Source organism: Xenopus tropicalis, chromosome 8 (assembly GCF_000004195.4).
Source record: "Xenopus tropicalis strain Nigerian chromosome 8, UCB_Xtro_10.0, whole genome shotgun sequence".
Classification (NCBI taxonomy): Eukaryota; Metazoa; Chordata; class Amphibia; order Anura; family Pipidae; genus Xenopus; species Xenopus tropicalis.
In genome coordinates this window covers 132,614,846-132,631,811 of record NC_030684.2, presented here as the reverse complement: position 1 = coordinate 132,631,811, position 16,966 = coordinate 132,614,846, and the positions used below count along the sequence as shown (strand labels likewise).

At 45.9% G+C, this 16,966-nt stretch overlaps 1 protein-coding gene across 4 annotated transcripts in view; it reads right to left on the bottom strand.

Annotated features, from left to right (window-relative positions):
- Positions 1-9,626: 9,626 nt before the first annotated feature.
- Positions 9,627-16,966, bottom strand: part of bcan (brevican) — a 36,434-nt gene continuing 29,094 nt past the window's right edge. For all 4 annotated transcript variants that reach the window (XM_004917356.3, XM_031891532.1, XM_004917357.4 and 1 more), the window contains exons 9-14: positions 16,428-16,538; positions 14,675-14,833; positions 12,688-12,770; positions 12,072-12,216; positions 10,042-10,224; positions 9,627-9,893 (exon numbers count right to left, since the gene is read on the bottom strand). In XM_004917356.3, coding sequence (XP_004917413.2) covers positions 9,880-9,893; positions 10,042-10,224; positions 12,072-12,216; positions 12,688-12,770; positions 14,675-14,833; positions 16,428-16,538 — 695 coding nt within the window. In that variant the 3' untranslated portion in view covers positions 9,627-9,879. The remainder of the gene's footprint in view (positions 9,894-10,041; positions 10,225-12,071; positions 12,217-12,687; positions 12,771-14,674; positions 14,834-16,427; positions 16,539-16,966) is intronic.

The window sequence follows — 16,966 nt, the reverse complement described above, 5'->3', positions numbered from 1 at the left end:
GTTACTAGACATGAAGAAAGCTGGAATCTGTTGCTCTAAAGCACTAAATAAACCTGAATACTAAAATATATAATTAGAAAAAATAGGTTCTTGCAATATATTGGCATGTCAGCTTTAAAGGGGAACTACTCCCCCCCATGGTTGTTTAGCTACCGGCCTCTCTGCAGCCATATCAACCTGATAGGAAAAAGGTTCCCTAGTGCAGAGCTGTGTTGTGGTGGTGGCCACTTCTGGTCCAAGGCGGGGAAGCAATATCCCTTTGCACCCATCACTTCCTGCCCAGTGTATAACACAAAACAACCCAGAGGGAAGGGTGCAATGGGAATATGATTCCTCCGAGTCTCAAACCAGGCATTTATATATATTATTAAATAACCTGTGACTGCAACCGAGCTCTGGTATTGCCTTCAGTGACCTCAGTCTCATGTCTGAAGGGCAAATATATATTTATTGCAAATATGTCTTCATTATTAGCCCCGCCCCTTTGTATATAGTTCTCCGTGCTTCTTAATTAAAAAAATGACATTTATTAACCCCATAATGTCGGTCTCTTTTTCTGGAGTTTACAAAGTTTCATAGTTAAGTTGGGTTGAAAAAAGTTTATCAAAGTCAACCCTTCCAATAAACCCAGCACCCACAAACCCACACTGACTTATCTATACACTCACATACAGACCCATACTGACCTATCCACTCACATACAGACCCATACTGACCTATCCACTCACATACAGACCCACACTGACCTATCTATCCACTCACATACAGACCCATACTGACCTATCCACTCACATACAGACCCATACTGACCTATCTATCCACTCACATACAGACCCATGCTGACCTATCTATACACTCACATACAGACCCACACTGACCTATCCACTCACATACAGACCCACACTGACCTATCTATCTACTCACATACAGACCCACACTGACCTATCTATCCACTCACATACAGACCCATACTGACCTATCTATCCACTCACATACAGACCCATACTGACCTATCCACTCACATACAGACCCACACTGACCTATCCACTCACATACAGACCCATACTGACCTATCTATCCACTCACATACAGACCCATACTGACCTATCTATCCACTCACATACAGACCCATACTGACCTATCTATCCACTCACATACAGACCCATACTGACCTATCCACTCACATACAGACCCACACTGACCTATCCACTCACATACAGACCCATACTGACCTATCTATCCACTCACATACAGACCCATACTGACCTATCTATCCACTCACATACAGACCCACACTGACCTATCTATCCACTCACATACAGACCCACACTGACCTATCTATACACTCACATACAAACCCACACTGACCTATCTATACACTCACATACAAACCCACACTGACCTATCCACTCACATACAGACCCACACTGACCTATCCACTCACATACAGACCCACACTAAACTATCTATCCACTCACATACAGACCCACACTGACCTATCTATCCACTCACATACAGACCCACACTGACCTATCCACTCACATACAGACCCATACTGACCTATCTATCCACTCACATACAGACCCACACTGACCTATCTATCCACTCACATACAGACCCACACTGACCTATCCACTCACATACAGACCCATACTGACCTATCTATCCACTCACATACAGACCCACACTGACCTATCTATCCACTCACATACAGACCCACACTGACCTATCCACTCACATACAGACCCATACTGACCTATCTATCCACTCACATACAGACCCACACTGACCTATCTATCCACTCACATACAGACCCATACTGACCTATCTATCCACTCACATACAAACCCACACTGACCTATCTATACACTCACATACAGACCCACACTGACCTATCTATCCACTCACATACAGACCCATACTGACCTATCTATCCACTCACATACAAACCCACACTGACCTATCTATACACTCACATACAGACCCACACTGACCTATCTATCCACTCACATACAAACCCACACTGACCTATCTATACACTCACATACAGACCCATACTGACCTAACTATCCGCTCACATACAGACCCACACTGACCTATCTATACACTCACATACAGACCCACACTGACCTATCTATCCACTCACATACAGACCCACACTGACCTATCTATACACTCACATACAGACCCACACTGACCTATACACTCACATACAGACCCACACTGACCTATCTATCCACTCACATACAGACCCACACTGACCTATCTATCCACTCACATACAGACCCACACTGACCTATCTATACACTCACATACAGACCCACACTGACCTATACACTCACATACAGACCCACACTGACCTATCTATACACTCACATACAGACCCACACTGACCTATACACTCACATACAGACCCACACTGACCTATCTATACACTCACATACAGACCCACACTGACCTATACACTCACATACAGACCCACACTGACCTATCTATACACTCACATACAGACCCACACTGACCTATACACTCACATACAGACCCACACTGACCTATCCACTCACATACAGACCCATACTGACCTATCTATCCACTCACATACAGACCCACACTGACCTATCTATACACTCACATACAGACCCACACTGACCTATACACTCACATACAGACCCACACTGACCTATCTATACACTCACATACAGACCCACACTGACCTATACACTCACATACAGACCCACACTGACCTATCTATACACTCACATACAGACCCACACTGACCTATACACTCACATACAGACCCACACTGACCTATCCACTCACATACAGACCCATACTGACCTATCTATCCACTCACATACAGACCCACACTGACCTATCTATACACTCACATACAGACCCACACTGACCTATACACTCACATACAGACCCACACTGACCTATCTATCCACTCACATACAGACCCACACTGACCTATCTATACACTCACATACAGACCCACACTGACCTATACACTCACATACAGACCCACACTGACCTATCTATCCACTCACATACAGACCCATACTGACCTATCTATCCACTCACATACAGACCCATACTGACCTATCTATACACTCACATACAGACCCATACTGACCTATCTATCCACTCACATACAGACCCACACTGACCTATCCACTCACATACAGACCCATACTGACCTATCTATCCACTCACATACAGACCCACACTGACCTATCTATACACTCACATACAGACCCACACTGACCTATCCACTCACATACAGACCCATACTGACCTATCTATCCACTCACATACAGACCCATACTGACCTATCTATCCACTCACATACAGACCCACACTGACCTATCTATCCACTCACATACAGACCCACACTGACCTATCTATACACTCACATACAGACCCACACTGACCTATCTATCCACTCACATACAGACCCATACTCACCTATCTATACACTCACATACAGACCCACACTGACCTATCTATCCACTCACATACAGACCCATACTGACCTATCTATCCACTCACATACAGACCCACACTGACCTATCTATCCACTCACATACAGACCCACACTGACCTATCTATCCACTCACATACAGACCCACACTGACCTATCTATCCACTCACATACAGACCCACACTGACCTATCTATCCACTCACATACAGACCCACACTGACCTATCTATACACTCACATACAGACCCACACTGACCCATCTATCCACTCACATACAGACCCATACTGACCTATCCACTCACATACAGACCCACACTGACCTATCTATCCACTCACATACAGACCCACACTGACCTATCTATCCACTCACATACAGACCCACACTGACCTATCTATCCACTCACATACAGACCCATACTGACCTATCTATCCACTCACTTACAGACCCACACTGACCTATCCACTCACATACAGACCCATACTGACCTATCCACTCACATACAGACCCACACTGACCTATCTATCCACTCCCATACAGACCCACACTGACCTATCTATCCACTCACATACAGACCCACACTGACCTATCTATCCACTCACATACAGACCCATACTGACCTATCCACTCACATACAGACCCACACTGACCTATCCACTCACATACAGACCCATACTGACCTATCCACTCACATACAGACCCACACTGACCTATCTATCCACTCCCATACAGACCCACACTGACCTATCTATACACTCACATACAGACCCACACTGACCTATCTATCCACTCACATACAGACCCATACTGACCTATCTATCCACTCACATACAGACCCACACTGACCTATCTATCCACTCACATACAGACCCACACTGACCTATCTATCCACTCACATACAGACCCACACTGACCTATCTATCCACTCACATACAGACCCATACTGACCTATCTATCCACTCACATACAGACCCACACTGACCTATCTATACACTCACATACAGACCCATACTGACCTATCTATCCACTCACATACAGACCCATACTGACCTATCTATCCACTCACATACAGACCCATACTGACCTATCTATCCACTCACATACAGACCCACACTGACCTATCTATCCACTCACATGTATATTATTTGTATGTACCAATATCTATACTATTTGTAAATTATCACAATTGTAGTAACCTCTGTTTGTGTGGACATTTTGGTTAAGGGCATTCGTACTGTTTTGCCATTTGTCTATGATTCATTATCCAGTTCCTGTTTCCCACTTCCTGTCTATGCTGAGAGCCAGTGTGAGCCAGCCTTCCCGCCATGTTATAATAAATGTACCACAAGTTACTGTGCTGTCTGACTGTTTCACCTGTACTAACTCAGCAGAATCACACAGCCCACTGCTACCCAAGTAGTTTATTCCACCAATAGCCTTTGATATTCCATTTGTTCCAGAACTCATCCAGGCCCCTCTTATAGGCATTAACAGAGTCTGCCATTACCCCATCACTAGGAAGGGCATTCCCCAACCTCACTGCCCTCACCGTGAGGAACCCCCTACCCAACATCCCCCGGCAGGGCATTCCCCAACCCCCTCACTGCCCTCACCGTGAGGAACCCCCTACCCAACATCCCCCGGCAGGGCATTCCCCAACCCCCTCACTGCCCTCACCGTGAGGAACCCCCTACCCAACATCCCCCGGCAGGGCATTCCCCAACCCCCTCACTGCCCTCACCGTGAGGAACCCCCTACCCAACATCCCCCGGCAGGGCATTCCCCAACCCCCTCACTGCCCTCACCGTGAGGAACCCCCTACCCAACATCCCCCGGCAGGGCATTCCCCAACCCCCTCACTGCCCTCACCGTGAGGAACCCCCTACCCAACATCCCCCGGCAGGGCATTCCCCAACCCCCTCACTGCCCTCACCGTGAGGAACCCCCTACCCAACATCCCCCGGCAGGGCATTCCCCAACCCCCTCACTGCCCTCACCGTGAGGAACCCCCTACCCAACATCCCCCGGCAGGGCATTCCCCAACCCCCTCACTGCCCTCACCGTGAGGAACCCCCTACCCAACATCCCCCGGCAGGGCATTCCCCAACCCCCTCACTGCCCTCACCGTGAGGAACCCCCTACCCAACATCCCCCGGCAGGGCATTCCCCAACCTCACTGCCCTCACCGTGAGGAACCCCCTACCCAACATCCCCCGGCAGGGCATTCCCCAACCCCCTCACTGCCCTCACCGTGAGGAACCCCCTACCCAACATCCCCCGGCAGGGCATTCCCCAACCTCACTGCCCTCACCGTGAGGAACCCCCTACCCAACATCCCCCGGCAGGGCATTCCCCAACCCCCTCACTGCCCTCACCGTGAGGAACCCCCTACCCAACATCCCCCGGCAGGGCATTCCCCAACCCCCTCACTGCCCTCACCGTGAGGAACCCCCTACCCAACATCCCCCGGCAGGGCATTCCCCAACCCCCTCACTGTGAGGAACCCCCTACCCAACATCCCCCGGCAGGGCATTCCCCAACCCCCTCACTGCCCTCACCGTGAGGAACCCCCTACCCAACATCGCCCGGCAGGGCATTCCCCAACCTCACTGCCCTCACCTATACCCAGGTTCCACCACAATCTCCCCACCTGCTTGTTCAGGTGGAAAGGTTATACCAAAAATGGCCTCCAGACTTATGGCTGCTCAGCCTTTTATACTATACCATAGTGCCACCTTATGGCCAAACTGTGAAACTGCAAAAGTTCATGCTATGATCCAGGAAAAAGCACTTACTTCCCATTACACAGAGGACCCTTATAGCTGTCGAAATAACTAGGGGACTGCCAGTGAGATATGGCACAATTTACCAGTTACCTACACCAGTTTAGTTGCAGTCTCTGCACTCTCTCCAGCTCATTAATATCCTTCTTAATATCAACATTGAACCTCATTTTCCAGTTTGCTGCCCAGTTATCTAATTTTGTCAAATCGCTCTGCAAAGCGGCACATCCTGCATGGAACTTATAGTTTTGCACAATTTAGTGTCATCAGCAAAAATAGAAACAATACTCTCTATGCCCACCTCCAGGTCATTAATAAACAAGTTAAACAGCAAAGGCCCAAGGACTGACCCCTGCGGTACTCCACTAACCACACTGGTCCAATTAGAAAATGTTCCATTTACCCCCACTCTTTGTAATCTATCCTTCAGCCAGTTCTCTATCCAATTACAAATATTATGTTCTAGGCCAATATTCCTTAATTTGATCATTAACCTTCTGTGAGGTACTGTATCAAACGCTTTAGCAAAGTCCAAGTAGATGACATCAACTGCCATTCCAGCATCAAGGTTCCTGCTCACCTCCTCATAAAAGGCAGATTTTTGTATGGCCGCCATGTGGCTTGGAGAGGTGCCATTGGTGCAGGGATATTCCGTTGCTGAGAGCTGTAGGTAAAACCTTGATGCCTACAAAGTACTAACAAAGTATCCTATTACTATACAAGACCCTGGGTTTCATTTACAAAGTGTAACTGCAGCGCTAGAAGCAAACAAGGGTTCTAATCTTCCCTTAGCCATTAGTTGCCTGGGTTAATATTGCACTGCCCAAGCCGTTTTGCCTATCAATTGTGACGGAGAAGCAAGTCCAAGGATTCCTTTCCATGCTGCTCCCTGTTTCTTTTGCACTTAAATAGGGTGTAAATGTAGGGTATCTAATGGATTCACCATGGTCTTCCTGCCCCAAATCCATACTAACATAGATGGAACTAGAGTTGCCATCTTCAGCCTTGGCCATCCACAAATAGGGGCAAAGGGGGGCACTTGGGAGGGCATCATGGCAGGTTACAGGTAACGTTTTACATGCCCCACCTGTTCATTTTCTCTCTTCCCCACAGGGAAAGTGAAGGTGCATGCAAAAAGCCCTTGAGAAAATGGAAGATGGTGGATGGGGGACATTTGGGGCAAAAAGGGAACAGACTAAAAAAGTATAAGGAGGAGCAAAACTGAACTGAATGAGAAAAGATAGGAAGGAAACTTAGGATAGGAAAGAATAGGATATATAATAATGAATATGGGAAAGTATGTTCAAGGTTGGACTGGGGTGTATAGGGCCCACTGGGACTGTTGTCGGGGGGGATGGGGTGGGGGCTTACAGCACTTGGCAACTAAAATAAAAATAGGCAATTCATTTTCAACTATTTTTCCAGCCCTAATATGCCTGGGGCACAGGTTCCCTGTATACATATACTGGCAAAGGTAACCCTTTCTTTGAATGAAGATATGGGACTATGGAAATAAAATCAGCTTTTCATTTTTTTTAATCAATCTAGTCTTAGATAAAGTTCATTGATTTATATAGGGCTTTTTTAATTTCAGTGTTATATTAATATTATTATTTTCTCTTCCCTTCTATGCTTTTTCACCTCCCCATTTTCTCAGCTTTACTCATTTTGGCTTGAACTTGTGCATTAACCACATTTGGCCACTTGGTGTCACTGTTACAGAGTAACCAGCTGCAGACAGATAAAACCCTTCATTACAGTTTATCTGATTAAAACAAAAAAAACCCTTTCCCCAGTTGTCATTGGAAGTGGGCGAATAAGGAGGAAGAGGAGAGAGACCCAAACACTTTCACACAAGAAGAGAATATTTTAGACATCTGTGGTTGTCTTGGCAAACAGCCTACTTTAATGTGTCTCGTCCACATGGTGGCGCTGCCTCCCAGGCTATAGTCCAAGGATAAATATGAAATACATTCATTCGAATTGTCCTTTTTGTCCATTTATAATCTGTCCATGATAATGATCGTCATTGTTAGAACACTAATTACAGCAGAAGTAATACAAAGCACCAATAGGAGCGCACTACAGAAACACCTGACCCGATGGCTTGCAGTCTAAATAGTAATCATACAATTTTGCCCCATGGTAAAAAAACAAAAACATACCTATGAGCTAATATAGAGCACCAAGATATGAAGGGGGTAATTTACCCCCCTACTGTGGTTTATAGAAACGTCACTAAAGAGTTCCATGAACTTACAATATAAAGCCTGAGAATGATCCTTACTAACTTCTAATATCCTTAATGATTATGACTGGGGAACTCTTGTAATTCCCATAATGCACAGTAGGTTCTAAGGGGGCAGATAACAGGAGGGAATAACATTTATGGACCTTGTAACCTTGTTATGGGCTAAGGGGGCTTATTTGTGCCATGGGTACCCCTGGAACTATAGCAGGGTGACTGTTACCCCAATGTTTCTATATATCTGTAACCTTGTTATGGGCTAAGGGGGCCCAGCCTGAAGGCCAGTTAGGGGGGGATTTGGGGTGAGTGCTTATTTGTGCCCTGGGTACCCCTGGAACTATAGCAGGGTGACTGTTACCCCAATGTTTCTATATATCTGTAACCTTGTTATGGGCTAAGGGGGCCCAGCCTGAAGGCCAGTTAGGGGGGGATTTGGGGTGAGTGCTTATTTGTGCCCTGGGTACCCCTGGAACTATAGCGGGGTGTCTGTTACCCCAATGTTTCTATATATCTGTAACCTTGTTATGGGCTAAGGGGGCCCAGCCTGAAGGCCAGTTAGGGGGGGATTTGGGGTGAGTGCTTATTTGTGCCCTGGGTACCCCTGGAACTATGGCAGGGTGACTGTTACCCCAATGTTTCTATATATCTGTAACCTTGTTATGGGCTAAGGGGGCCCAGCCTGAAGGCCAGTTAGGGGGGGATTTGGGGTGGGTTCTTATTTGTGCCCTGGGTACCCCTGGAACTATAGCAGGGTGACTGTTACCCCAATGTTTCTATATATCTGTAACCTTGTTATGGGCTAAGGGGGCCCAGCCTGAAGGCCAGTTAGGGGGGGATTTGGGGTGAGTGCTTATTTGTGCCCTGGGTACCCCTGGAACTATAGCAGGGTGACTGTTACCCCAATGTTTCTATATATCTGTAACCTTGTTATGGGCTAAGGGGGCCCAGCCTGAAGGCCAGTTACACTCTATGATGTCAGAGAGGGATGATAATAATGCTATAATTTATAGACTAATATTATAAAAGCAAAATTTTACAGTTAATCTGAATATCAAATGATTCTATTTAATTCCCTCCTCCCTATGATCATATAAATATAAGAGACCCGGCAGCATTGTTGGCACAAATCCATTTATTGGGGGCTGAGTAACATTTGCTGCAGTAACGTGGGATCTGGCTGCAGTCTGTGCAATGATTTGTCCACAGAAATAACCGCTGCCCCCTTCTGGTGCCATTAAGTCTGTTTTTAACCCATTGTTGGTCTGGAACCTTATCCTGCAGCTGTGTGGGGTCCTGGAAACATATTCAGAAGGGCTACTTATGGCCAGGTAGGAAACATCTCAGAAGGTTGGAAGGACACAGGATATTAAAATGTGGCATCTGTTAAAAGAAAGGAAAGGGAACATAAACTCTATATATTATCTCAGTATTTCTGTTGTATCAAGTCCAACACCTTCAAACAACAATTATCATTTGCTCTTGTTCCCTCCCATGATGTTTGATAAGACCAAGGTTGGTTTCTACTCACTGGAGATGCAGCTGAGTTGGGGTTCCTCCCAAAACCCATCCGCTTGGCACCTAATGATTGGGGAGTTCCTCTGAAGAAAACCTTCCTGGCAACGGTATCCCACCACCGAATTGATCTGATAGGTTGATTTTGGCCGCCCGTACATGGTGGCATTGGATAGCTCTGGGGGAGGGCCGCAGGAGACTGGAAGAGAGTTAACGTTAATGATTTTGCAGTTCATTGGGCACAAATATTATACATACAAGATTATATAAGATTTCTAGCCTATAAGACAGCGAAGACTCAAGACCCTGACAATGAAATTTAACATGAAACTAAGAGTAAGAACCATTTTTTGATTTCTTCCACGACTACTTTTCCCTTTTGGCTTTATTCACTTTTTTGTTAACAGTAAATGCTTCTCTCTATACCAACTTATACTTCTGTTTTCTGTTTCTCTACTTTATTCATTCATAGCCTTTGTCTTCTGCTGCTCAGGTCCCTGTGTCCTGCTGGGGCCACTGTGTCATGGAATGATGAGGCCATTTTGTCATGAATTGCTGGGGCCACTGTGCCATAAAATTCTGGGTTCATTGTACCATGAAATGCTAGAACCACTGTGTCATAAAATGTTAGGGCAACTGTGTCATAAAATTCTGGGGCCACTTTTTCATTAAATGCTAGAACTGCTGTGTCTTAAGAAGATGAGGCCACTGTGTCACAAGTTAGGAACTCCCTGGTCTGGGCCACAGTAGACATTGTGGTTTTGGCCTGGAGGATAATAGCATCTAATTTTCCCCCTGTCTGTGTTCCCTGCTAACCACCTGTGATCCAGCTTGAGGCAATAGCCAATTAAAGGTCTAGGTAATCCTGCCTCTCCCATACCCTGGTGCTGGATCTTGTTGTCCTGTATCTTTAAAACCTTGCATCAGAATCCTGTCTGTTCCTGCCCTGCCCTTGTCCCCATGTTCTGACATTTGACATTGGCCTAATATTTGGATACTACTTGTCTGCCTGCCCTGACTACTGCCTGCCTTTGCTGCCTGCCCTGACTTCTGCCTGCCTTTGCTGCCTGCCCTGACTTTTGCCTGCCTTTGCTGCCTGCCCTGACTTCTGCCTGCCTTTGCTGCCTGCCCTGACTTTTGCCTGCCTTTGCTGCCTGCCCTGACTTTTGCCTGCCTTTGCTGCCTGCCCTGACTTCTGCCTGCCTTTGCTGCCTGCCCTGACTTCTGCCTGCCTTTGCTGCCTGCCCTGACTTTTGCCTGCCTTTGCTGCCTGCCCTGACTTCTGCCTGCCTTTGCTGCCTGCCCTGACTTTTGCCTGCCTTTGCTGCCTGCCCTGACTTCTGCCTGCCTTTGCTGCCTGCCCTGACTTTTGCCTGCCTTTGCTGCCTGCCCTGACTTCTGCCTGCCTTTGCTGCCTGCCCTGACTTTTGCCTGCCTTTGCTGCCTGCCCTGACCCTGTGCTTGAACGTTGTTTTCTGCCTGTTCCTTACACATTTCTGCTAAAGTCTGTGTTCAGTTAAGTTTTTCTTTATTAAATCTTTTGTTATGCCTTCATATGTTCATTAGTAGTCATCCAGCACATTGCCTCCTGTTGGCTAACTCAGTGGGTAATTCCATTACTGTGTCATGAAATGCTAGAACCACTGTGTCATATAGTGCTGGGGCCAGTGTGCCATATAGTGCTGGGGCCACTGTTTCATAGCATGCTGGGGGCACTATGTTATAAAATGCTGGGGCCACTATGTTATAAAATACTAGAATCACTGGGTCATAACATGGTAGAACCACTGTGTCATATAGTGCTGGGGCCATTGTGTTATATAAATGCTAGAACCACTGTGTCATAAAAAGCTAGAACTTCTATGTCAAAAAAGCGGGGCCACGGTGTCATAAAGTGCTGGGGCCACTGTTCCATTAATGCTAGAATCACTGTGCTATAGTGTGTGTATTGGGTGGTCTTAAGTGTGAATGTCTCTTAACTTGTTGTTTTAACTGGTTTTACCTACAGGCTAAGTACTAAAATTCTGGTTTTTCTTTTGCTCTTACCTAGTCCCATTTTGCAGACGAATGGGAGGTGGTAATTACACGGGACATCGCTCCATTTGCCCTCATTGTGTCCCACCATCACCACACAGTTCTCTCCGGAGAGGAAATAGCTGTCCGGCTGCCCGTGGGCCCAATTCTCATACAGCTAATAACAACAAGGGGGGAAAACGCAATTTGCTTTAATTCCAAGATATATTAAAAAAAAAACAACCCCAGAACGGACCAAACAGAGTTTATATCATATTCAGTGACCTGTTACACCCTTTCCCTTGAGCCGCCATTTAGTGATGGGCTGGGTGCTCCCTCAGAGATCAGCTGACAGGAAGTGATGCAGCTCTAACTGTAACAGGAAGTAGTGTGGGAGCAAAAGGCAGAACTCTGCCCATTCATTGGCTGATGGGGCCTAGCATGTATGTGTGCCTCACTCAAGTCAGTGACAAGATCCCACCTTATCTTGTTAGTGATCGACTGATTCTGTTCAAGCGCCGCTGGCAGTAACATGCCATACTTGGTTTCCACTTTTGGCTACTATTATAGCCATAATTACCCATAAAGCCATGTTTGAGCATAAGCCACCCCCACTTTTGCTGTTAATGATGATCTAGCAAAGTCTTACCAGGGGGTTCCCATCCGACCACTGGAAGTCCCCTTCTATGGTCCTGTCGTTCAGCCCCGTCCATTGATAGTCGTTGTACTTGTCTGCAGGGAGAGGGCAAATCAGAATACAGAGGAGGTTGGGGAAGGCGATCTATGGCAATAGGGGAATAAATCTTGAATCTGCTGCTTTTTTAGGGCACATAAAGCTTTTGTTCTGGGTCCCCTGTATCTGAAACCCTATAAAAGTCACAAAGTGTATGTTTAATTGTTTAAAGGGCAAGTAAAGCTAGTGGCACGTCACTTTAATTCCTGTTATGGAACAAAGATGCTTTATGGCTCTCCAAGGTAGGGATGGTCCTCCCAGTTTGTACTAATGGGTTCCATTACTACAGCCCTCCTTTATTGTTGATATCTTGGCTGCTACACATTAACTTATTATCTAAGTCCAGGAGAAAGAGGGCAACTCTGGAGGAACCCTAAACTATACTGGGCATCTGACCATGGCAATCAGCACAACAGCCATACGCCATAAAGAAAACTTTTTTTTAGATATATTAATGATATACCCTCAGCCCCTACAGCAGGGATCCCCAACCAGTGGCTCAGGGCAACATGTTGCTCCCCAACCCCTTGGATGTTGCTCTCAGTGCCCCCAAACCAGGGAGTTATTTTTGAATTCCTGACTTGGGGGCAAGTTTTGGTTGAATAAAAACAAGATTTCCTACCAAATAAAGCCCCCTGTAAGCTGATAGGGTGCATAGAGGCCTCTAATAGCCAATCACAGCCCTTATTTGGCACCTCCATGAACTTTTATGGTGCTTGTGTTGGTCCCCAAGTCTTTTTACATTTGACTGTTGCTCATGAGTAAGAACGGTTGGGGGCCTCTACCCTATAGGCACTTGACTTACTACACACTGTCCCATAGTTCCAACTCTTTCCCAATTAAATAAATGCAGGGGGTTCGTTTGCTCTGTGCAGTGATTGCCCCAGCTTATACCCCTATAAATTCAGCTTTGGTGCTAAACCAAACAGCCAGTAAAGGAAAGACCTGTATAAATGCAACTCAGCCGGTGTCTGTGCATCCAAGTGGAACAGCCTCGCTGCTATAGAGGCTCCGCGCTGCAGTGCAGATGTACTTACTGCATACAGTCCCTGCAGCTCGAGAACATTCATTAGAGCAATTGCTGGACCTGTCACTGTAAATTTGGATACAGAATGACAATAAACCCACTGTAAACAGGATACCTAGGAACTGCTGGTTTTGGATAAGGGAAGCTAATAGTGGGTAAGTACAAGACTTTGGTAAGAAGCTAGGGTAAGGGGTGGTCTCTGAGACCCTCATAAAATCTGCACAAGCAGCAATTGCTGCTGTAGTTCTGGGAAGATAATAATAAGTACAGACCTTGTAACCCATAGCAACCAAGGTTGCATTTACTGGCAACCGGTTTAAAAGCCAATATATGATTGGTTGCTATGGGTTGCTAGACTTGCTGGCAGGGCCATATTCTTTATATAGGCAACTGAAGGCCTTTGCCTTGGGTGGTAGATTCAGAAGGACAGCCAGTCCAGCCAGCCTACTGCAAAGCCAGCGGTGCTGTAGTTGTTTGATTCATGCGTATGTATGGACTGTATTGCCCAGAGCAGTGCTGGGTAGGGTGAGATTTGGGTAGAATGGATACACCTGGAAGTCCAACCTGAGGCCCATTTAGGATGACATATGTGATCAACAGGTATTTGCTGTTCTGGATATTCTTGGCTGATAGAGCAGTCTATTATTTATCTGTAACCTTTCCATGATCTAAGTGAATGTTGAATGTCAAAATGGGGCCCAATAAAAATGGTCAAGATCTCACAGTGAATTAGGTAAGTAGATTACATACTGTGCCACACAACCTAAATTTCAGCTTTCCGTGGTATAACTCTCCCTGCTCCCCCAACCAAGAGTGGTTCAAGTGAAATCCTGATACTCCATCACATGAACCACTTTTTTTATAATAAACACTTACTGTTGAGAAACTCTTGTTCTTCGGGGGTCATAATACTGGTTAGGTGCCCTCCAGCGTCTCGGCAGAAGGTCTCTGCCTCTTCCCAGCTTCGTCTTTCATGGAAATGTCTGTAGCAGAATCCCTGGAACGAATCCCAGTCACCCAAGCACTTCTCTACATCTAGGCAAGAGATAGGGACATTAGATCATGTGGAGAATGGAACCCCCGGCTCTTTAGTCTACTCTTGGGCTCCTGTACCAAGCCTTATACAATACATATGCCTTATACAACAGAATGCTATAGGTACAGTATATAGGTAATGCATTGTCATATAACATCACTTTTCCCCAAGAAGGTGCTTCTAATGGTTTAAATTAATACCCTCTTTTGAACGAGTGCCAAGATGCCAAAAACTTGAACTTGCACAGGGATCCCCATTACCGAAACAGCTATGAGGGCAAGGTAACAGCCCTTGGGGCAAAATTCCTTTTGGTCATGAAGATTGCCAAAAGGTCATTGGTAGCTTGTGGTCTTTTTGGTTGGGGGGGGTGAAAGGTCAGTTTGCCTTGCTCTACTGGCATAGAGTGCTAGGGGATGGTTGATGGCTCCAATGTAGACTTAATTGTATGGTTGATATTTCTTAATATGTTGCCTAATTGCATAAATAGACAGGGGCTGTGGTGGTTCAATATTATATTGGTTTCTAAGGACCTTTACAGCAACTGGTCCTTCATCCACCCTTTGGCAGGTTGAAAATAGTGCCCAATTGTTAGGGCGTATACAGGGAGGACAAATGGTTTATACAAATAAACAATTCTGGGCCACTTATCTTCCATTACCCTTGATTTGCCCCTGTCCCTAAGCTTTGTGGTGTTTACACATAACTGAAAACTAGCAGGGCAGGTTTTTCAACCACCTGTGGTCTACCAATGGACAAAAAAACCAATGGGTGGTGAACAGAGGTCTGGTTGCTTAAAAGCCATGTAATAGTAAAACCATTATATGTGAGTGTGGTCTGGGGGTGGCAGTGGAAAGGTGAGTAACATTGGGGTGAAGTCAACACTGCACCACTGAAGACACTTCTACTGAAGGCTATTATAGGCCCTTCTACATAAATAACTTGTATATAGGGCAGGACACTTGCATAGGGGTAGGACATGAAGGGTATTTAGGACATGAATGATGTTGGACTTGGGCTTTGAGTCCATTGCCAGGTTGCTTAGGTCAGTGATCCAAGAAGCAGTTGAAAATGCAAAGCTTTTTGAATAGTTGTGTGAGGATCCACTTCAAAAGCCAAGACTTGGAGCTCCTTGCATTCTAGTTGCCAACCCATATCTGTATGCTATGTCCAGATAGACTGTTATGCCATGAAAGACATGGTCCATACAGTTCTTTTTAAGAAGTTGAAGTGGCCAGAAGGTATTGCATCTGCCCCAGTTGCATATATACAGGTATTGCTATATTCTCCAAAGTTTAATGGTATCTTTGGCTATGGCTAAGAACCATTTAGCAGAGGGGGACACCTATGCTGGAATAGTCAGATGGTTTGGTGTATGAGCAAGCCTATAGAGAGTTACCAAACTATTATAAAATGGCAAATTTCCTAATCCCCTGCCCATTTCTCTCCATTATTATAATAAAAATTATTATGGCATCCCATCTATCACCGATTGACCTCCATCTGACATGGAGTATATAGTGTGGTCCCACCCATGGGCCATAGCTGTGGTGTCAACGCCAAGTCGGACTTTCTATAGGTTCTCTGTACACTCACTTATTTCACAGATTTTCCCAGTATAACCTGGCAAACACAGGCAGCGGAAGTCTTCGTCCTCTTCATCAATGCAAGTCCCTCCATTTCCACAAGGGTTTGGGTAGCAGACATCTACAACACAAGGCATAGAGGGAAGCTACTGATTTGCTCACAATGTGCAACAGACTAAAACATTCCCCAGGCTGACAATATGTTGTTGTGTAGGGGATCATAGGAATCGCTTTGGGGTAACTGAGTGGGCAGGCCCAGATATCCCATTCCATCCCCCCATCCAATCCAAATGGGCTTATCTCTTTTCTGATCGGTACATAAGGCCTTTAAACTAAATAGTAACATAAAGTCCCCAGTTCTGTCCATTTACTAGAGTAAAGACCAAGTGTCTCAGAAGACACTGGGGCTCATTTATTAACACTGGGCCAATTTGCCCGTGGGCAGTAACCCATAGCAACCAATCAAATTGTTACTTTCATTGTTCTACCTGCAGATTGGTTGATTGGTTGCTATGGGTTACTGCCCATGGGCAAATTTGCCCAGTGTTG